A 23,997-nucleotide genomic window follows, 5' to 3' on the forward strand; every position below is an offset into this window, starting at 1 on the left:
CTAAGTGGCCCCCCTCAAGGATTGAGCTCATAACCCTGGGTTTAGCAGGCTAATGCTCAAACCACTGAGCTATCCATCCCCCCCCCCCCCCCCATTGAAACAAGCAATGTATATGATCTGTTTGCCATTAGAGATCTATACTCCCTGGGAACAGCTTTCTCTATTTCCTCTCTGTTGAGATCCTGCAGAGCTTCGTCCTCTTCTTTCCACTTTCATCTTATCCCTGGTACCTCATCCACTCTTGTGACTTACACTACAGCCTCTCTCCTGCAACTACCAAGCTTTCCCTTCCTCTGACCTCTTCTCTCTCTTTAGTATTGCATCTCTGTTTATCTGTCTGACATCTCCTGGATGGACTACTGCTAACTAAAACTGGACAGAATTTTTCAACTATTTATTTCTGTAGGAACTTTACAGGTTTACAAATCCATGCCATATAAATATCAGAAACAAAACAATAATCATTACAATGGTGAGCTTTTGCTTTTAGAGAAACATGATACAGTAATATAGTCATCCCTATTTAACACCGTTACCCTATTACAGAGTGAGCATTTTTACATTGCAGGAGCATGCGCAGGAATAAAATTTGGCCACTTTTTGGAGGGGCACTTTCTGTGCCCCACATGGCTGGAGAAGCTTCCCTCCCACCCCCATGGCCGGAGGAGCTGGTTGCCCTGGGGCCGATGGAGCTCGCTCTCCTGGCCCCGGAAATGTTTTGTGCCCATGCTGATTGGGGGGTAGGCATGCCCCTGCTTGCTCCCCTTTCCATATGCCCCTTTCATGACATGTCATTTCTAGCGACTGTATTAAATTGAGTGAAATCTCTGATTACACATTTAACAAACCAGGCATGTATATCAAATATCAATATTAAAAGTATTGGACAGGTGTACTAGGATTTTTTTGGTGAATATACTTTGAGTATTGAATAAATAGTAACCAAATGTCTAAGCATCTTTTTGTTGTCTAGAACTGGATAGTAATGTTAATTCCTCATCTTTCTTCCTTCCTTTCCTTCTTTCTGCCTACTCAGTTGCTGTCAGTAATTCTGCTACCCTCCTTGTCAATCACGCTTATAACTTTAGTGTCATATTTGACTCTTCCCTCCATCCAGGCTCTCAGCAAATAATGTCACTTCTTCAGAAAAAAAAATCATAATGTTGGGAAATGTACAGATGTTTGACAGAATTTTCCAAACATCCATAGAGCTCATTGAAACATTGGGGGGGAAATTGTGAAAAATTTTAACTGATAAAAATTTCCTTATTTTGTTGGGAATTTTTTTTTCATTTCAACTTTTCTGACCAGTTCTTTTTCTTACCTCTCTCAATCTGGTCTTTGCTCTCCAGTCTTACTGCTTAAAACCTTTTCTGTTGCTTGTCCATCTCTCACTTAGGCTGCAGAAATCTCTTCTGCTTTCTGACTTCATTACTTACAATCTATGCAAAATGTGTTTACAAAAATAATCTCTTCCACTGCTTGGACCATATCATTTCCTTGTATACAACCCTTCACTGGCCTTTGCTTTCAAGGCTCTGCACAAGCCTGCTTGTACCTACATCTCTGCTCACATTTATTCCTACTTTCCACTTGGTTATGCAAAAGCCTCCTTCCAAACTGCTCTCCTTTAGTTTTCTTCTTCACTGTAAACTCCAGTTCAGGAAAGCATCCCTAATCAGGAGAGCATTTATGTAGGTGCTTACATGGGATTTAGCGTCTTCGTGAGGGTTTTCCTGAATCCTATCAAGTATCAGAGGGGTAGCCGTGTTAGTCTGAATCTGTAAAAAGCAACAGAGGGTCCTGTGGCACCTTTAAGACTAACAGAAGTATTGGGAGCATAAGCTTTCATGGGTAAGAACCTCACTTCTTCAGATGCAAGACATCTTCTTGCATCTGAAGAAGTGAGGTTCTTACCCACGAAAGCTTATGCTCCCAATACTTCTATTAGACTTAAAGGTGCCACAGGACCCTCTGTTGCTTTTTCCTGAATCCTGTGTCTTCTTACATGCTGTCCTAAGAACAGTCTCTCACTTCTTGTATACCAAATGATCCACGTGCTTTTTCCATTCAAATCTCTCTCAGAAACATAGTTCTTCCACAAAGCCTTTTAAGGATAAGCTGTCAAAGTCAGATTTTTAAATTATATCATCATTTTAAAATATATTTAAAACAATCAAATGTAACTAATTGAAACAAACAACGTATATGGATCTGTTTGCCATTAGAAATCTATACTCCCTGGGAACAGCTTTCTTCCCCACTCCCACCTTCTCCTGTTATCATTTTGCTCGTATTTTTATCTTAATTATATTACAAGCACCTTAAGGGAAGGGACGTCATATTTCAATTTGTCTGAAAAGTATTATATATACACATGGTGCCATGTAAATCAACAATAATAGTCATAAATGTTTAGTTAACTCAGGTTCTCTGATTTTTCCTCAATTCTCCTGAATATACACTGAAGTAAAGCTGTTCAGTTGCTGGAGGCAAAATAATCACACACATGCTACTTCATGAATTAACGAACTGAATACATTTTCATTTTACAACATCCAAAGATACAGTATGTTCTTTTTGATTTTATTTAGAATGTTTTACCCTGATTTTTTAAAAATAGAAGTACCATATGACTCTGTCATGAATCAGTGGTTGTTCAACACACTTTGATGCAATTGGATTATGTAATTATTGCATATTACTTTATTTATTTTCGTTTATCCTGATTGTTTAATTTTTTCTGTCTATGTGCACTTTGCTTTCTCACCATTTGTCCTTTCCTTGCCTATATGAAGGCTCCCATGTTTCTGTACTTATTATACAAACTTCAAACTTGTTAAAACAAAAGTACCTCCCCGCCCCCCCAAAGAATCAGAAAATTTATTTTAAAACTGATCACTAAGGAACAGGATGTGACTTCTTTACAGTCTTCTATTTCTGCTATATCCTTTTGGGATGGGGTGACAAGAATTCAAAACAATAGTCCAGGTCAGGGTGTGTCATTAATTTATGTAGTGGCATTCTAATATTTCAGTATTTTCTCTCTCCTTTTTAATATAGTTTAACAGTTTGTTTTCCTTTTAGACCACTGAGCTGTCTGAACTGATGCCTAGAACTTTACCTGAGTGGTTTAAGGCCTTTTATAGTGCATTCCAAGCCTGTTAGAATCATAGAATATCAGGATTGGAAGGGACCTCAGGAATGACTAAAAATTCAAAAAATAGACTTCTAGAGACGGATGAAACCTTAAGAATGACAAATTTAATAAGTGTCACATTTAGATGATACACTGATGAGGAAGATGTGACTAAAAATAAATTACTACTTTGTCAAGCGATGACTTATATGCAGACATATGCCAGTTCTTTAGATTATCTTGCTTCAAAGAAGGACAATTCAATAGATTATAGAAGTTGCAATGATAAAGGTGCTCTGGTAATCAGTTGAATTGCTGAATGGTATAAAATGTCCAAATTCAGCCCTGGCTTTTCTTATTGTTATTCCTGCCCCTACTTCACTGAGCATCTCCTGTGGAAGTCCTGTGGCTGTGTTCACTTCCTCTGCTATCAGCTTATCCTTTCTTCCTGCAGTGCTGCTTTGTTCATGCCCAAGCAGTCTTTCATTTCTTCTGTCATTCACTTCCAATCCCCACCAGCTCTTCTCTACTCTTAACTCTCTGATCAAATCCTCCTCCCTGCCTCCCCTTTCTGCTCATATTCTAACAGATTCCTTCAGTGGGGTTGTATAGTTGTAACAAAGCATAGATTTTAGCAAATATGTATATATTTTCATTACAGGAGCATTTATAAGGGCATACTGGTTCCCAATTGAATGGCTTTTGTGAAGATGCACCCAACTTTGTCCAAATCAAACACTTAGGCTACTCAAAATATATTATGCACACCAGGGCCGGCTCCAGGCACCAGCCCACCAAGCTTGTGCTTGGGGCGGCACCTGGAGGGGGGCGGCGCGGTGCGGCGTTCCGGCTCCGGCCGCCGGGGAGAGCGGAGCCCCAGCCGGGCACTCCGCCCTCCTCCCAGGGCTCCGGCCGCCCTTCCCCCCCCGCGCCCTCCCCTGCCACACGGGGCGGGGGAGGCGGGGAGGGGAGGGGCGGCCAGAGGCTTTTTTTGCCTGGGGCGGCAAAAAAGCCAGAGCCGGCCCTGATCCACCCTGCTTGTGCTCACTAGCTTGAACTCTCCACCACTACATCACAGGCTGGTATTTCTTCCCTCACTCCCTTCCTCTATTCCTTTACTGTTCTTCTTTTCACCAGCATCTGAAGTTAAGGTCTCCAAACACCTTTCCACCTCCAGTCCCTAAGTCTGTCCCTGTCACGCATGCATTGCTGCTCAGAACAGGGGATAGGAGGGCCATTTCACCTTGATTTCCTGTCTGGTAATGTGGGATCTTCCTATCACCAGAGGAAGGTGATGCTATATGGATGGAGTGAAGAGCGGGATTAGGGCAGCAGCACTCCTTGGGGCCAGGGAGTGGGAGAGCAGGGGGGGAGGATTCTCCCTGTGCTTTCTGAAGAGATGGGGAGAAGCTGTGCCACCTCATGTTCCCCCTTTCATTGTGCACACGTAATAGGAGTCAGCTCTGTGGGCCTTACAGTTTCTTGACGTTCCTCAGGACTACCCTAGAATGCCAATAACTGAGCTTGATTCCATTTTAATAATCTAAATCAGGGGAAATACCAATCTACTTTACTACATTATCCTACTTCAACCAGACCACCCCTTTTGCTATATCCTTCCCGTTAAAATAGGATTGAGTGTCTCAGACAATTGTTTCCTGGTTGCATAGACAATTTACTCTTTCAATGAGATAAATCCCTGAGCATAGGCAAAAGTATTAGAAATATTTAATAAATAAAGTAAAATCCATTACAGCCTCTTGTTTATAGCTGTCTCTAGGTTCCCCAGAGAATAGATGTTAGAATCATCTCCTATTCAGACATAGATAAATAGGAAAAATCTTAACTGGCATTTTTACAGTGTGCTGTAGCTAGGCAGGTCTGAGCACCCAAAATTTGCTACTCGAACAACTGGATCACTTCACACTGTCATCTTTTAGTAAACAAATGGTATCAGGAGAATTCCTCTTCCACATGAGTTCTGATTAAAATACAATTTTAACGTATATTACTTGATAAAAGTCTATTGTCATTTGCTCCCTACCAGACCAAACAAAAACCACAAAACAAGTAGCCTCTGCTTGATTCTTTTTTCATTTAAATTCCTCTATTTCAGATAGTTCTGCCTGAGAAAGAGCCAAATGGACTGAGATGGAAAGGATATATAGCTTTCATATGCATGGATAGTATGTGATTACTTGTTAAAAAATGTTAGAGGTGTATGAACTGTAAACGAAAGAAGCTACTACTTTTTTTTATTATAACATATTTTTGCAAAAGTACATGTGCTACTTGTGTAGATTTTCATATGTTGCAGCACATAATTTTTATCTCACATGGGATTATTCATAATCAAGATGTGTTTTTGACATGATATAAAACCAGCAGCTTTCCCTATTTACCTTCCCTGGCTTTTTCAGTAGCTACAGATTTGCTGGCTGTCCTTCAAAGCCACCATATCAGCAGCATTGGCCAGCAAATGTTCAAGTCCCAGAACGCTCATTGGAGAGTTGCTGTTTCTTGTTTAACTTAATAATATTGTTCAGCCTTTGTTGAATGAATCATCCTTACTGAGCTTGAATAACAATCACTGTGGGATCAGGGTACTTTGGGGCAAAGTCCTGTCCTGGGCAACTGCTGGTGCTACTCTCCTAACACCTCGCTATATACAACGTTAGGTCATAGAGTCCATATGCCCTCACTGTGAGCCATACAGAACAGATAGCCCCATTCCTCCTTTTAGAGTAGTCTACTGTACATTTTCTACATTTTAAAAATAAAAGTTAAAAGATTTTAAAAAGAAGACTGGTATTCCCCTATTGTATCCCCATATTTCACTGTTCATTTAGTTAGCATGTAAGCCACAGTTGCTCTGCTATATAACTGAAGATTAAGCTATTCCCACTTAGACTCTTCTTAGGGCACGTCTTCACTATCCGCCGGATCGGCGGGTAGCAATTGCTCTATCGGGATCGATTTATCGCGTCTAGTGTAGATGCAATAAAATCGATCCCCGATCGCTCTGCTGTTGACTCCGGAACTCCACCACAGCGAGAGGCGGAAGCGGAGTCGACAGGGGAGCGGCAGCGGTCGACTCGCCGCCGTCCTCACAGCCAGGTAAGTCGACCTAAAATACGCAACTTCAGCTACGCTATTCGCATAGCTGAAGTTGCGTATTTTAGGTCGACCTCCCCCTGTAGTGCAGACCTAGCCTTAGACTTTAAGGCCAGGAGGGACCATTGTGATCATCTAGTCTGATCTCCTGCACATTGCAGGCCACAGAATCTCACCCACCCGCTCCTGTAATAGACCCGTAATCTCTGGCTGAGTTACTGAAATCCTCGAATTATGATTTAAGGAATCCAAGTTACAGAGAATCCGCCATTTACTCTAATTTAAACAAGCAAGCGACCCATTCCCCATGTTGCAGAGGAAAGTGAAAACCTCCCAGGGTCTCTGCCAATCTGACCTGAGGGAAAATTACTTCCCAACCCCAAATATGTCAGTCAGTCAGCCCTTGCGCATGTTGGCGAAACCCATCAGCCAAACACCCAGGAAAGAGTTCATTGTAGTAACTCAGAGCCCTCCGCATCTAGTGTCCCATACTGGCCATTGGAGATATTTGCTACTAGCAGTCACAAATGGCTACGTGCCATTGTAGGCAATCTCATCATACCATCCCCTGCTAAAAAGATGAGTCTTCAAAGATGTTTTAGAAGTTGAATAGTAAGTCAGAGAATCCAATGTGTTAGGAAGAATAAAATCCAAATCTCTATAAAATTGTCAAGCTCAGTCTTTGAAACCAATTAGGTTTTTTTGCCCCCACTGCTTCCCTTGGCAGGCTATTCCAGAACTTCACTCCACTGATGGTTGGAAACCTTCATCTAATTTCAAGCCTAAACTTGTTGGTGGCCAGTTTATATCTATGTGTTCTTGTGCCAACATTGGCCTTTAACTTAAATAACTCCTCTCCCTTCTTGGTGTTTATCCTTCTAACGTATTATAGAGAGCAGTCATATCTCTCGTCACTTTTTGTTTCCTTAGGCTAAACAAAGCCAAGCTTCTTAAGTCTCCTCTTCTAGGGTAGGTTCTCTAATCTCCTAGTAGTCCTTCTCTGCACCTGTTCCAGTTTGAATTAATCTTTCCTAAACATGGAAGACCAGAATTTCATACAATATTCCAGATGGGTCTCACCAGTGCTTTGTATAATGGTAATAACACTTCCCTATCTCTATTGGAAATACCTCGCTTGATGCATCTTAGGACTGCATTAACCTTTTTCACAGCCACATCACATTGGCGGCTCATAGTCATCCTGTGATCAACCAATACACCCAGGCCTTTCTCCTTCTCTGTCACATCCAACTGATTATGTCCCCAGCTTATAGCAAAACTTCTTATTTGCACTATTAAATTTCATCCCATTTCTATTGTCCAGCATCTTGTATGAAATTAAAGTCCGCCTCCATATTGGCAATACCTCCCAACTTTGTATCATCTGCAAGTTTTATTAGTACACTCTCACTTTTTGTGCTATGGTCATAAATGAAAATGTTAATTAAGATTGGTCCAAAGACCAATACCTGAGGTATTCTACTAGTAACCTCCCTCCAGCCCGACAGTTCACATTTCAGAATGATGTTGTAGTCTCCTCTTTAACCAGTTCCTTACCAACCTTTTAATTCTCATATTAATCCCCATCTTCTCCAATTTAATTAACTTGTTTATCTGTTCAGTCATTCATTTGTCTGGGCTAGATGCTGTTCCTGTTGCTTTTGTAGTAAGACTTAATTGGGAGAATGTGTCCAAATGTTCTCATGACTTCAGTCTATAAACAAAACCTAAAAATTGTGCTGAACTGATCCATTAAAGGCAGCTTGCTGTCAAAATTGAGATCCCTCAGTTCAGGAACTGAGATCCCTCAGGATTTCAAAAACAACCACCATCAAAAAACCCATACCCCATGGCAATAAATCTCAGAGTCCAGGTCAACTGGCTTGGCTCATGTATTGGGGTTAAAAATAGCAGGGTAGATGTTCCTGCTTGGGCTCGAGCCTGAACTCTGAAACCCAGCCAAGGGGAGGTTCTGAGAGGGCTCTTAGCCTGAGCGGGAATGTCTACACTGCTATTTTTAGCCTTGTAGCATGCATTCCATGAGCCCAAGTCAGTTGACCCAGGCTTTGATACTCGCTGCTGTGGGGCTTTTTTTTTTTTTTTTTTTTTTTTTTTTTTTTTTTTTGCAGTGTGGACATACCCTCAGTGGCTACACTCTCCTGTTTATAACCAGTCCATATTTAAATTAAAAATTTCTTATGTAAAAATTCTGCTGGTGGACATTGTGACCCTATTTTATATAGCAGCAGTGTAGGAACTGGTTTGTCTTGCTTTGTTGCCGGTTTGGATGTTTTACAAAAATAGTGTTATGTAGAGATTATGAAAATGCAGTGCTAAAAAGATGAGTCTTCAAAGATGTTTTAGAAGTTGAATAATAAGTCAGAGAATATAATTTGTTAGAAAGAATAAAATCCAAATCTCTATCAAATGAAATGGTACTGTCCTTACTCAAGAAATTCTCCAAAGGCCTTCTGAACAAGAGTGGAGGTTATGGGTCCCATACTATGGACCAATAATTTTTCCTGATATGAAGAATCATGCTTGTTAGGAGTTCTGCTACTGAGTAGGTTGCAAAATATTTTAAAGTTAGCATGCTGCCTCACTGAAGGCAGGTGAAGTTTTCTCAGCGCTAGACTAGAACATCTACAGATCATTGTTCCTTTGAAGAGTCTAGAGGCACAATTCTGTGCAAACTGTGAGTACTTAAGTGAAGTAGAGGAAGATCCACAAATTATTAACTGCAATTATCCAGGAGAAATGTGATAAAAAGAATGTGGAAGCGAGTCAAGATCTTGGTAAAAAGATATTGGTGACACCCTGAAGAACAAGGAGTACTTGTGGCACCTTAGCGACTAACAAATTCATTTGAGCATAAGCTTTCGTGGGCTAAAACCCACTTCATCAGATGCATGCAGTGGAAAATACAGTAGGAAGATATATATACACAGAGGACATGAAAAAATGGGTGTTGACGTACTAACTATAACGAGGGTAATCAGTCAAGGTGGGCTATTATCAGCAGGAGAAAAAAAACCTTTGTAGTGATAATCAGGATGGCCCATTTCAAACAGTTGACAAGAAGGTGTGAGTAACAGTAGGGGAAAAATTAGCATGGGGAGATAGGTTTTACTTTGTGTAATGACCCATCCAGTCCCAGTCTTTATTCAAGCCTAATTTAATGGTGTCAAGTTTGTAAATTAATTCCAATTCTGCAGTTTTTCATTGGAGTCTGTTTTTGAAGTTTTTTTGTTGGAATATTGCGACTTTGAGGTCTGTAATCAAGTGACCAGAGAGGTTGAAGTGTTCTCCGACTCGTTTTTGAATGTTTTAATTCTCGACGTCTGATTTATGTCCATTTATTCTTTTGCGTAGAGACTGTCTGGTTTGGCATGGCAGAGGGGCATTGCTGCCACATGATAGCATATATCACATTGGTAGATATGCGGGTGAACGGGCCTCTAGTAGTGTGGCTGATGTGATTAGGTCCTATGATGGTATCCCCCGAATAGATATGTGGACAGAGTTGGCAATGGGCTTTGTTGCAAGGATAGGTTCCTGGGTTAGTGTTTTTGTTGTGTGGTGTGTGGTTGCTGGTGAGTATTTGCTTCAGGTTGGGGGCTGTCTGTAAGCAAGGATTGGCCTGTCTCCCAAAATCTGTGAGAGTGAGGGATCGTCCTTCAGGATAGGTTGTAGATCCTTGATGATGTGCTGGAGAGGTTTTAGTTGGGGGCTGAAGGTGACAGCTAGTGGCATTCTGTTACTTTCTTTGTTGGGCCTGTCCTGTAGTAGGTGCCTTCTGGATACTCTTCTGGCTCTGTCAGTCTGTTTTTTCACTTCAGCAGGTGGGTATTGTAGTTGTAAGAATGCTTGATAGAGATCTTGTAGGTGTTTGTCTCTGTCTGAGGGGTTGGAGCAAATGCGGTTGTATCTTAAAGCTTGGCTGTAGACAATGGATTGTGTGGTGTTGTCTGGATGAAAGCTGGAGGCTACCACTCTGAAACTTGTCACCAATTGTAATATGGGTTCATAGTTCGATTACTGTGAACTTCCAAGATAAAGCTGAAAGATAACTATGAGTCTAAGATAACAAACTATGGAAATGCTAAGAATGGAAATGAAAATGTTAGAGGCAGAAAAAAGAGAACTTCTGCCTAATAGGTATGGCATTGTAGGACATGAGTATGAATAATTCTGTGCAGATGAAGCAAGGAATCTGCTCTTGAACTCCTAATCAGAAACCCATGGGGAATTGATTCACATAAGGATCTGATGCAAAGTCTCCTGGATATACGGACAGTGAAATTGAATTATAGACTATCAAGGTTGGAAGGAACCTCAGGAGGTCATCTAGTCCAACCTCCTGCTCAAAGCAGGACCAATCCCCAGACAGATTTTTGTCCCAGATCCCTAAATGGCCCCCTCAAGGATTGAACTAACAACGCTGGGTTTAGCAGGCCAATGCTCAAACCACTGAGCTATCCCTCCCCTAAAGGTAAGGTTTTTCCTACCTTGAAGTAGTAATGATTTCACTTTGTTGGAGACTATAGATTTTGCTTTAGCAGTTTTCGTCTCACCATAATGAACGATATTTGTGTATATATGCTGCAGATAAACAAGGCTTTTTTGGCAATATTGATATCAGGTGGTTAGTTTCACTGTGCTCTATAGACATGTTGAAGGGGCTTCCTGAGTTAAATGTCACATATAACAGTTCAGTGTATGCCAAGGTTGGCAAAGTTTTATGGTCTAATTCAGATATGGAGTAAATAGATGAAATACTGTCAACTTCAGTGGAGTTGCATTTGCTTATGCTGAGTTTGAATTTGGCCCTCAGTCTTTAACAACAAAATCTCTGCTGGCTTGAGGTAATGGAGTAGTATAGTATTTACTTTGAACACTAAATATCACTAATGTTACCTATTACCATAAATACTTCTCTCAGTAAAACTCATAGGTAGCTATCAGGGATATTTATAGCCTTTCTATGTTACTGGTTTTTTGCATCTCTCTGAATACCAAATATTAGAAGTTAATCATTCAGCTTCTCTTTCTATATCAAATCACAACATTGGGATACTGAACTCACTTTATCCTAGTGAACTTTGAAACTCACTCCAAGATTAGTGTTTATGATATTCATAAAAAAGCAGCAATAAGCCACAGCAGCTATTAAGACAAGGTGCTTTCTTCACTCAAAAGCAAAACAGTTCACAGGACTTTCATGTGTCATCCATAAAGCCCAAGTCTCCTCCTATAAACTCTCCCACACCAGGACAGAAAGGCACCCAGTGCACTCTAATATTTGAGACATATGAAGATAAAACACTAACAGAACTGATGATTGGGAATGAACTTTTATAAAGATTCCATTTTCATGGTACTCACGTGGTACTTAGTTCAGTTTTGAAGTCATTTATAACACCACGGTAGTGAAACTATACAGGAGTAAAGGCCAAAAAGGTAATTCATTCTTACCCTCGTGCCCTTACCATAGGTTGGCATATTCAAAGTAGTCCAAGAGAGTTAAATGCCTAAATCCTATTGAATTTCAGTGGGATTTGAATACTTAACTCCCTTGGGCTCCTTTGAAAATCTAAGCCTTAATAATCTCCTCAAAACTATTTTTTTGCTTCCCCCTCTCTCCCTGCTCTTTTACAACACAAAGATGAATGAATATTTTTGGGAAGGCTGAAAAAAAATCTTTACAACCTTTTTTAAAAAAAATTCCCTTAGTGTGACAAAATGATTTTTCCCTCATCCATGAGGGGAAAATTATACTGCTCCTACTTGGTAGCATTCTGTCCTTCCAGTCTCCTGCTGAGATTTCTTGGTTCATATTCTTATTGTCAACAAGTGTGTTTATCTTTAAATAAAATGTGAGTAACCAAGAGGTTTGTTTCGTATAATAAGTACCATTTTGGATGCATTTTTTAGCTTTAGCAAATCAAAATGTTTAGATTTAGAGCTTCATATTTGGCTCATTCAGTATATGGTCCTTGGTAAGAAATGCGTGATTTGCCACTGGGATGCTCTGCTGAGGACACTCAGAACCATAAACCACTGTGTTCCCTAAGTGAGGGACAACTAGAATGTCTTTTTGATCCCCTTCTGTTTTGCAAAGTCCAGTGTCTTTGCCTCAAAAGCCAGAAGACTTCATGGGGGTATTGACTCTGTTCCCCCTCTGTTGCTAGTTAGCTTGATTGCTTGATTATAGCTCATCTTAATTAATTAGCCTCTTAGAGTTGATATGGTTACTTCCACCTTTTCATGTTCTGTATGTATATATATCTCCTTACTATATGTTCCATTCTATGCATCTGAAGAAGTGGGCTGTAGCCCACGAAAGCTTATGCTCAAATAAATTTGTTAGTCTCTTAAGGAGCCACAAGTACTCCTGTTCTTTTTTCTTGATTGCTTTGTTTACCCGATATGTAAATATGCTTTCATAATCCTCTGCCTGTAATCAAGCCAGTCAGACAGATAAATCCACATTTGTCTGTCTAGGGCAGGTTTGATTTATGCACTGTTTCTAAAATACATTTTAAGAACATACTGCCAGGACACATACATAATTCTTTATACACATCCCATACATAGATCATGCAGTAATATCCGCGACCAATTTATCACCAGTTTTTATGACATCTTACTCAGTACACTTTTATAGTACAATAATATTGTATACAGTCAGTTGATTCAATTGCTTATTCTTTGGGGTTCAGACCCCCTGAGGTATCTGGACCCTGATTGTCACACCAATGTTTGAAAAAGTTTGGAAATTGTCTGTGGTTGTAAACTAAACACTGGACATGTGCAATACATAATTTTCCTTACCAGACATCAGGAGTGGGCCTGGAGAATGCCACATAGAAATAAACACAGCTGTGTGATAAGGCAGTAAAATAAAATCTAGGATGCAGTGATGTTTTTATTAGAAAGTATGCTGATCAGATCACACACTCCATAATCTCCTTCCCCATTCCCCAAACCCTTGCTGGGTTCATAGATCTATGTGGTGCTCTGTATGCACACAGCTTTAACACACTGATGCAACCATTCCGATAACCCACAAGAGTACCTTTCTTTATCCTTTTCTCATGCTGCTTTTTTTTTTTAACTAAAAGAAAACAAGAAAACTCATTGCAAAAAAACCCCTCCTATAGTATGTTACTGCAGTGCTACTTGAGAATTTAAGTATATTGAATCTCAGGAAACTTCAAAGCTAAGGTTCCCACCACAACCAGTAGGCAAAACATTGAACTGATTATACAGCAATATAGAATATTATTAGGTGCAAAGGGATTAGAGGAAGTTTAAATTACAGTTGCAATAGAAATCTTAACTATAGAATTTCCCAAAAGGTGTATGCGGTTACATAGTGTTTTTGAAACTCAGTAGAACCATTTCTAAAGATTTAAATGATTTGATTGTTTGGCATACAACTGTTGGAAAGTTCAGCATAACTCAGAAACGGGCCATTTATAGCGTTAGTTCAGTGTTACCTGACAAGAGCCAATCAGCTCTAAGAACACAGTTTGCAAAACAATAACTATCTTAGCTCCAGGGCTGTCGGACCATATTACAGGTATCAGTTAGCAAAACAAAGCAGTAGTGTGTTCTCATGCAGCGCAGCACAGACAGAGATTACTATATAAAAGAACAAATTGACAGGCACTGATAATGCCCATTTTTACTTTTTTTTCAGAACACGGAACCCTGAAACATGAGGTAAGGATTCATTTTCAATTTTTATGCGATATTTATTTTTTTGATGGCTTACAAATTGTTCATTTACTGCATATGGCTGTGCCAGTGCAATAAATAATGTATTTTTCTGCAGCTAACTTACATTTATTTAGAGTTATGCAAACTCTAGCAGTAGAAGTGACTCCATGTACATGCACTAACAATTAGATATATCTGTATTAAATTGCAGGGGATTAACCTAATTTTCATTGAGATTTTTCAGTGTTTAGGATACGGGAATAATGTAAGTTTTCTTAAATTATAGGGGGAAAGTAAAACAATGTTGTTAATTTAACTCAGAATATCAGTGATCACAGTTCTCTAGCGCTTCTAGGCCAAATTTGGCAGCAGAGATAAAACTATCCTTAGGTAAATTTCAGCAAATTCTGCAATAATAATATACTACTATGGACTAATAAATCTGCAATTCTTCAGCCTACAGTAAGCTGCAAAATTTGCAGTGGAATACTGACTTTTTACATAACCATATTCTTCCTTAGTGTCACTCAGCAACCATGGAATTTGCTTAATCCTGACAGGACAGTAAAATGAACTACTAATGTCCAGAGAAGTTAGTCAGTATGCATGATATGTCATGACAAAGCTCTAAGAATATTGCAAGTCACAGTGAAGTATCTCGCTGCATATTGCTGATGTCTTTCCATTATGGTACAGAAAGAAGTAAAAGTCCTACTTCCCACTAACTTTGACAAAATACAGACTATGTTTTAAACCCAGGACACTACATTGCATTTCCAGCATCCATTTTAGATCAGTGGATGTAAATTCATTTTGTAAGCTGGCAGTACGGTTATGAGCACCAGATACATTTGTATAATGATGATAATTTTACCTATTCAGGTTTGTGATTGTCTCTACTTGCATGCTGTCCTGCCATGACTCAGGTTGGCAATGCAAATCAAAAGAAAACGATTACTGTTATAAAAATATAATGGCAGATTAATGCTGACTGCTAATAAATGTTACATAATTAAGACTGTGTATTCTCAGCCTGCTCCTCGGATAGTGCACATTTTTAGCAAGTTTCCACTGTCGAATTGCTATTTGGAAATTCATATGTTAAGAGACCTGTTTAAATTTCCTTAAAACCTATTGGAGGAATTAATAGAACTCCACTGACAATTGGTTTTGTTTTACACCACTTACCTGAACAGAAGTGTTATATACAGGTCCGTCATCTTTAGTAATGTTAATGTTGCATGATCTAGTGGCTAAATGAATTGTAAAAGGAAATGTAGGACTGAAAATATAAGCCCTCTATATTGAGCAGGTAACAGGTTTTTTTACTCCCTTGACTTGTGGAGAATTTCATGGAGAATATACATTTCTGTCACATATAGCTTAGAAAACCTAGCGCTTTGGATAATTAAAGTGTAATGTTAGGGGCTCCGGATGGTTGAGATGACTGGTAAATAGATATGGAATCTTTCACCTGTGTGGTCCCATTAAATGTTAAGATCTGGCACAGGTCATTATGGACCATGAACTATTACCTTTTGATAAGTGTTCAGTGGCCTATGTGTAATGAGATGGTGAATTCAGTTCAGCTCAGCCCCTAGTGGGCAGGTGTCCATATCATAAAACAACTCTTATAGTTGACATTAGTTTGCCCTATTTTGATAGGTTTATGGGACGGGGCAGGATTTAATGGGTATAGAACTACTCGGTTTTCCTTGAGGGGATCACACATTATAAGGATAAATAAACATTGCCAGAACTCTGAGGGGAGGAGGGAGGAGTGGTTGGCATGCGTTTATACATGTTTTATGGTTAAGTAGAAGACCTCAGTTGCCAGTGCTATAAGCTCACTTTAAAATGTCTGTTGCATGTGCTCATTTTAATAGAATCCTCACCAGCAGCTTGCTTACCTTACCTTCTGCCATGTGCTGTTTGTTTGTTTTACATTTTAAATCTCTCTGTAAACTGTTAAACATGAACATCTTAAACACCAAAACTATAGCATGGTTTGTTTGCTTAAAAGTCTGTTGATCATTACACATGGCATACAGTAATGAAGAATCTATAAACAGATTGCTTATGGTATGTTATGGACAAGGTTGCCAGAAGTGAGTAAAACTACCAGTGATGAACATATGTGGCTGGATGAGATAATATTTATCCTAATTCTGTTTTATTCCTCCTCTTTGCATGCCTCTTCCTTTAACTTGATTCTTGAGATTTTTGTAAGAAAAAATTCCTTCTCCTGATGTTTCTATACCTTGATTTTATGTAGAATGTAAAATTGGAGCCTTATTCTTATTTGTGCCATGGCCCCTTTAAATGGTGCTGGCAGTATAAAGGGGCCTTAAATGTATTTAATATGTCTTTAAGGTCCCTTTATGTTGCCAGAGTGGTGTAAAGGGAACTTAGTGTAAATGAAATCAGGTTTTTAAGAAAAGATGGATTTATGTTACAGAAAATGTTATGATCTACTGATGATAATAATATAAGATGAAGCATTCATTACATTTTCACACCCTCCCAACATTTACTTCCTTGAATATTTTTATGCCCTCTTCTTTCCTTTAGTGTATGTAATTTTATTGTTACATTGATAAATTATCACATTTTTTTTCCAGTTAAGCCATGGAAACATTTTGCAACCAACCACAATAACTTCCCCTCAGCTTTCCCAGCTTCCCCTCACCCCAAGCTTATGGCTCCTCTCCTCTCTGTGTCAGTGTGAATAAACAATACAGTCTCAATTTAAAAAAAAAACTGATTGCACCCTTTGTTTTTGCTCTGCTTGGCTTGAGTAAAACATTGTGATTTGTATGAGCCCTCATGCAAGCTACTAATTAAAACAAGTAGCAGGAGGAGATGACTAACGTACAAATATACCTTATTATGCACTGAAGTTCCTCGGGGCCTATTTAAACGCAGAGGTCTGTGCAATTGGTACAAATCAGCACTTGCCAAATAATAAACCATCCTGTTTGTACAGCGTACTTGGGATTTCATATAGTTCCAGTTTGCCTAAACTAAACTTAAAAAAAATAGAATAAAAGTTTACTACTTCACGTTTTTTAAAAAATCAAATACTCATTTGAGAGATGGGACAGGCATTGTTAACTGTAAGGAGCTTAAGTACAAAGGTGTAAGGCTCCCACCCTATTGGAATTGCAACTTCATTCACATGCATTCTTGCTGCTGTTCTTAGTCCTGGACCTTCCCTGAGGCAGACAGTGCCAAACTGTGTGGTGTATTTTTCCATTATAAAATAGGCTGAGTTATTACAATCATTTTCACATGTGATCTCAGCAGAGTTTCAACCCAGATGTCAAGAGGTGACAGGCTAACACATGAACCTTTTGTGTCACTTGCACCCCAACAATAAATATTAATGCATGATATTTCTGTATTAACCCCACTGTATGATGGAAGAGAACTTTTTAAAAATTAGCTTTGCCTAATAGACTACAAACACTAGTTTAGTTGAGAGTTACAAACACCTTGGGAATGGAAGTTGTTCATAACTCTGAACAAAATGTTATAGTTCTTTCAAAGGTTTACAACTGAACATTTACTTAATACAACTTTGAAACTTTACTATGCAGAAGAAAAATGCTGCGTTCCCTTAATTTTTTTAGTAGTTATGTTTAACACAGCACTGTACTGAATTCCCCCCCCCCTTTTTTTTTTTTTGTCTCTGCTGCTCCCTGTTTGTATATTTCTGATTCCAAATGAGGTGTGTGGTTGAGTGGTCAGTTCATAACTGTGATGTTTTTAACTCTGAGGTTCTACTGTACTTAGAAATTAAAACTGGTTTATACATGTCCTTGACTTGTATTTTTGCTTTGCAGAAAAGAACTAATGGAATTCGAAGAAACTCCAGACAGATGGACTCAGGTTTGTTTTATATCTTTTATTAATTACTCTTTTGAATTAAAAAGGCAAAAGAAAGCTTCAACTATAACATTATCTGTATCATGATCAGCATTACACTGCACGCAGCGTTGAGAACACATTGCTTATTTTTCTGTTGGGAACCTAAAGTCTTGCAGGTCTAAATCAATGGCTTGGCTGTGTTTTCAAAGGTATGGTCATATAACTGACTGAACTCCAGGTTTTTTTACATGCATGTTTATAAGCAGTGCTTGTTCAGCTTTGTTTGCACATTGAAAAGCCTCTGGGCTTTTGGTTAGCAGTTTCTCCACCCTTGTGTACTTTGCTGTTAAAAACAGGCAGCTGTGTATAAACCTTAGTTTCTGATCCTGCAAAGTTCTTGGTGCTTTCAACCTGCCTTGGGATTTATCTGTACCTTGCTGGACTGGATTTTAGCTGCTCTCCAAAAAAGCCATAAATAGTCTGTAATTTTATATACACCTTCGTAAAGGCTGTATTTCCCACTATAGTTGTTAGATTTCTCACTATAGTTTGTTATAGAATCATGGACACTGGCTCTTAAGAAAATTAAGGGTTTAATTACAAACTATCTACTAACTGGGTGAGCATCTCCTCTGGAGACCAATTATTTGTCTGAATAGAATATTCAATAGTTCTTCTATTTAACACTGACATTTTTTACAGTAATTATGCTTTTGTCTTTTGTATGTTTCTTTTCACAGTTTAATTACTGGAGATTTGTTATGCATATGGTGATAACTTAGTTTTATTCAGAACAACTATTTTAAATGTTTCTGAATGTAGATACCTGAGAACAATTTGAGTAGAACACTAAATGGGCTAGCAGCCTTGCACCATCTCAAAACCTGGTAAAGCTGTGTGTTTGCTGAGGAGTAAGTGAGGTGGTTAGGCAGCCATCGTTCCAAATGTTCAGCTGCACAGGTTCTAAATGTTGAAACAATCCACACCCTTCTTACTCATGTCAGATTATGAGATGTTTTAGAAGGCTTACAGTTGCTTTGTTGCCTCTAGCCAAAACTTGCTTCACTCTGCACTTAGGTCAGCCTTTATGCCGTTTTACTCAAGGAAACTTGAAGCCAAAACTTTTAATGTGTACTGCTGTCAGAAGGGGCAGCATAAAGAGTAACAAGCCATTGGCCTAGTGGGGCTATTGCCTATTTACTCATTCAATTATACAAACTGATGTTTTAAGCGTATTGTTCGTGTGTGTGAGCTCTCATTTAGGCCCTAATTTTTAAACTTTGCTGTCTACTGTTAGGTGCTCAAGTCCCTGTGTAGCCACTTAAATACAAGTAACTTGAGCATTTTCAGCTCCCATTGACGTCAGTAATTATTGAGATCCCTTATTCAGGAAGGTGGCATAAGCCTGTGTTTAAATGCCATTGAAGCAATGGGATTTAAGCACATGCTTAAGTGCTTTCCTGAATCAGGGCCTAAATTATTAAGGCCCAGATTCTCCGAATAACTTATTCTGGAGGTTGAAGACCATTCAACGTTAGTATTGATGGCAGACTCTGGTCCTCAATTGTTTTTTGGAAGCCAGTGGTAGTTCAGGACCTCTGAAAATCATTCTACTATTTTTTAAGTACCTAAGTTTATGTCCCCTGGTTGAAAATGTTGGTCTTGAATCTTCAAACTTCTGCAAAATTGATTCTGCTATTACATATATTTGAAATAAGAGCTAACCAAACATAGCTGAAAACTACATATTGATCACATTCTTCTGTATAAGCAATGTGGCAATTTTCAAATTAATGGCATAATGACAAGGCAATCTCTATCTTATTTGTATCCTTCTAGCACACAGTCTTGGAGGCTCCTGCAATAATTTGGTTGAGTTAACATTTTAAAACAAGAACGTCTGTGGGTTGAATCCTGGCATCTTTTTTGCATTTTCTAAATGTACTGTTGACTGGTAGTGTTTCCATCAGATAGCAGCTTCTATCTCTCAAAGCAATGTGCAATCAAGAGAACAACACTTGTAAGAGACAGATCAATTATTTCAGACATGCATTACTACAGCGGTGCTAGTATCTTTTCAAGAACACAGGATCATAAATCTCTGAAAATCCTAGCACTACTGTGATATTTCTGTTGAAAGTGATAGTCAAGGTCAAAGTTACCAATTAAACTTTAATACACAGGCTTTAAAAATGCCTAGTCTAGTACGTGTTTGAGAGATCTGATGTGGTTTGCTCCCCACAGTGTTGTGATACTGAAGCCTGGGCCATATTTTTAACAAAGCTGATATTTGCTGTTTTTCAGTAGCATGTCCTTGCAATGTCCAAATATTAGTTGATATCAGCAATAGATACTCTATGTAATCATCAGTTTTTTTTTTTTTTTTTTTTTTGCAAATCTGCTGTAGCCTGCTTCTGTTCTGTGTCTGGCTATTTTAAAAATAAGAGTTGTCTATGGTAGACCCCAACTTAATAGAAACTGAGTTGTCTTTGGAGTATAAGGACCAAATTCTGCCCCGGATTACACTATGCAATCCCCAGTGACAGGGATTTAGATCAATTAAAAGGTTGGAGGGGAGACTGTGGGCAGTATATGGCCCTAAGGAAGTAGCAATTAGTGTGAAGGTATTGGAATTTTCACCTGGCTTAAAGTAATTCTGCTTCTTTTCTGGCAAAGCTCTTACTTTGGTGAAGAAAGATCCCTAGCCCAGCTGTGCTACCCTATAAACGATAAATAGATAGTGTCTGTTTTTCTCTTTAAAGATTATGTGGTTGCATTTGGCAGATTCCTTTTAGAGTTAAAGATATTCACTTGTCACTCTTTCTGCTTCATAAGAGGAAAGGATAAGAGATGGGGCCAGAGGGGCAACAGATAAGGAAGGGGAGAAGCTGGTAGCCGCTGGAAGAGCCAGCAAAAAGGGAGTGTACCTGTGCAAAAGAAAAACAAACTGAAAAGCAAAAACATATGGTCTACTGTTTGATTCTTTCCCTATGCCTTGTGGCTTCCCCATGTGGGTCCAGTTGAGGATGGTCTAGCCACTGGTTTTTATAGGTACCAGGCCTGGGGCAACCATTCTCCACATTACACTGCAGTTAACAAAATGTGTATGTGTGTGTGTGTGTGTTGCTGGCATATTTATGCACATCTGTGAAGCAAGCAAGAATTTGGCCCAGTGTTCGAATTTTCTTTATAATACAAAAGATGAAATGAAAGTTTGTACCAAAGAGGATTTAAGATGTGATTTAGGTTTGCAGGAAACTTTGCCTGGAATGGGAAATCTGAAATGATAACTCTAATTTTTTGCATTTTGAAGAGGGATCCATATGCACGTTTTACTTTAAGCATGCTATTGACATGCTTCAAGTTAAACATGTGCATGAGGATTTGTATGACTCGGGGCTTATTTTGATAAAAACATGCACTGTGCTGAACATCTATAATGTCTTTCTTTTGTTACACTTTTTGTTAATAAGGAAAAATTGTCATAAATAGCTTGCTCCCCAGTATTTGTAAAAACACAATTATTCTCTTTGATATAGAAGTGGTATGTTGCAAGTTTGTCGGCTGTCCCTTTTATTTCCTGGTATATATAGAGCTAAAATGTAATGGATTCACTGTTTAGTGTTTTTAAACTAAGTTTACCCTAAACATTTATGCTAATGCAAATATTGGGACTTTAATTTCTAAAACTGTAAAAAACATATTTCATGTCAGTATGATAAACTTGGCAAAAATGGGAACACTAGAAGCTTGTACTTCAGATTTGTTGCAGAGAAACTTGAAATCTGATCTGTGAAAGAAGGCTATGGTGAACGTGTTCTGATTTTTAAAATAGCTGATTTTCTTGCAAGCATGGATTAAATCTTGGAAAACAACCTTAGTTTTGGATTGAGGGGCAAAATGAAGATATGTATCTCATAGTTTACTGCAAGAAAACCTAAAGAATTCACTGTAACATTTAATCTGATTTCCAAATATTTACAAAATTGTGTGTGTGTGTGTGTGTATATATATATATATATGTATGTATGTATCTGGTCAATGTCTGGTCTATACATGCTTTGCAAAATTAGTCTTTAATACTGATTATACACTGTTAATAAAGGAAAGGAATTGAAGGAAAGTGTGAGGTTATTGCTTGAAGAACATACGTTGGGAGCTGTGCAATTGGAAATAAAGTAACAGAGATATGGTTATTTAAATAAGATATAGTGGGAGGTTGGATACACCATGCTTCAGGGTTTTTATGCACGTTAGACTGTGAAATCTCATAACCAGAGTGTGGTATTGTAATTCCCTGTGTTATTTAAATATATGCAATGAAAAGAAATATTCATCTATTTTTATGTATTATAGTGAATGTCTATTTTTCATATTAGAAAAGTAGGAAATATTGCAATATATTCTGAATGACGTTTTCCCTTCCCAAGTATATGTCATAAGCATACTACAGAGTTTGATACCATGTTTCAACATAATGGGAGATATTTTTCCCTGTGATATGTATGTCCGATTCATTTTGATTCATTGCTTTGGGAGCCTCGCCCCAGCATGGTATATTTAAGAGTAAAATCTGTCTTATTCAAATGTTTAATTGTCCTGACTTAACTGTAACCTCTTGCTAAGCATTGACACAATTGTTAAGTGCATTGAAATTGCAGCTACAGCTGAATTCTATTTAATTATCACTTTTCATTACAAATACTAAATTTCTGCATATCTGATACTCTCATCTGCGGGACCTATCCAGGCAAAAATGTGCAAGCCCTTGAAGGCTCTGGATGATTGCTACATACAGACTTTTGTCATTTACCGCAAACACAACACATCCCATTACAAAGAATTAGCTTATTTCAAACAGAATATCATTGGCAGAATATCATTGGACAGTGGTTCTCAACCAGGGATATGCAGAGGTCTTCCAGGGGGGTACATCAACTCATCTAGATATTTGCCTAGTTTTACAACGGGCTATAAAAAACCCACTAGCGAAGTCAGTACAAATTTCAGACAGACTATGAGTTGTTTATACTGCTCTATATACTATACACTGAAATGTAAGTGCAATATTTATATTCCAATTGATTTGTTTTACAATTATATGGTAAAAATGAGAGAGCAATTTTTTAGTAATAGTGTGCTGTGACGTTTTTGTATTTTTAGGTCTGATTTTGTAAGCAAGTAGTTTTTAAGTGAGGTGAAACTTGAGGGTACATAAGACAAATCAGACTCCTGAAAGGGGTACATAGTCATAGTTGAGAGCCAGTGTCATAGGACACCAAGCACAGGATCTTAGCAAAGAGCACCCAATAGCAAATAGCCGTAGACAAACCCCCACTTCAATCTGTGGCTGGCAAGAAGATTATGATCCAGCCTGTCAGACTCAGATCTATCCCTAGTGATCTACACAGTTATGACCTCTGGGTTTGATTGTTGCAACTCATTAGAGATAGAAATGAAGCCATATACCATGGAAAATCTTTAACTGGTACAAAACCTGTCTGGTTATTAACCTGCGTCATTGTGAACATGTTACCATCATGCTCCCCATAGAATATAGAATCGAGTTCAAGGTCTCTGTACTGATATTCAAATCCCTGCAAAGCCACACTGGGGTATAAAACCATCTATCTTACTCCCCTGTGCACTCAGCACTCCCCATACCCAGAACAAATGGGTGGAGAAGGGCAGGAATCTGGCGGAACCTTAGCTTGCTCCGTCTTCCCAACACTGGCCAGGTTAGCTGTTGTGGTAGGGTTGTGATTTGCTGCTGCAGTAAACCAGCAATAAATTACAAGTCCCTCTTCCCCTAAGCAAAGGGAAAGCAGTGAAGAAATTTTGTGTTAGAAGGTGGCTATATATATCATGCCTCAGAGGGCCTTGGGTGTGCCCCCCAAAAATCTGAAGTAGTCACACAGGACGCAGATAGGTACTTGTTTTATCTTGTTTTATTATTTAAACCTCAAGAAAGCCTAAGGGCCAGATTCCAATCTCTGTTGTGCTTTTATAAATATATGGTAACATAACGAAAGCCTTCTATATGCCAGTATACCGGTGATCAGAGACTGGCCCTAAGAGTAATAGCTGAGCTCAGCATCCTTACTGAAGAGTGATGGATTCTTCATCATTATGAATTTCTGTGGATCACA

The 23,997-nt window shown here is 38.7% G+C and overlaps 1 protein-coding gene across 1 annotated transcript in view; it reads left to right on the forward strand.

Moving 5' to 3' along the window:
* The window catches only part of VAV3 (vav guanine nucleotide exchange factor 3), a 238,930-nt gene that overhangs the window by 150,348 nt on the left and 64,585 nt on the right, over positions 1-23,997 (forward strand). The window contains exons 18-19 of the mRNA XM_054037316.1: positions 13,959-13,981; positions 17,824-17,869. Of these exons, the coding sequence (XP_053893291.1) occupies positions 13,959-13,981; positions 17,824-17,869 (69 nt within the window). The remainder of the gene's footprint in view (positions 1-13,958; positions 13,982-17,823; positions 17,870-23,997) is intronic.

This window comes from Malaclemys terrapin, chromosome 8 (assembly GCF_027887155.1).
Source record: "Malaclemys terrapin pileata isolate rMalTer1 chromosome 8, rMalTer1.hap1, whole genome shotgun sequence".
Taxonomy (NCBI): Eukaryota; Metazoa; Chordata; order Testudines; family Emydidae; genus Malaclemys; species Malaclemys terrapin.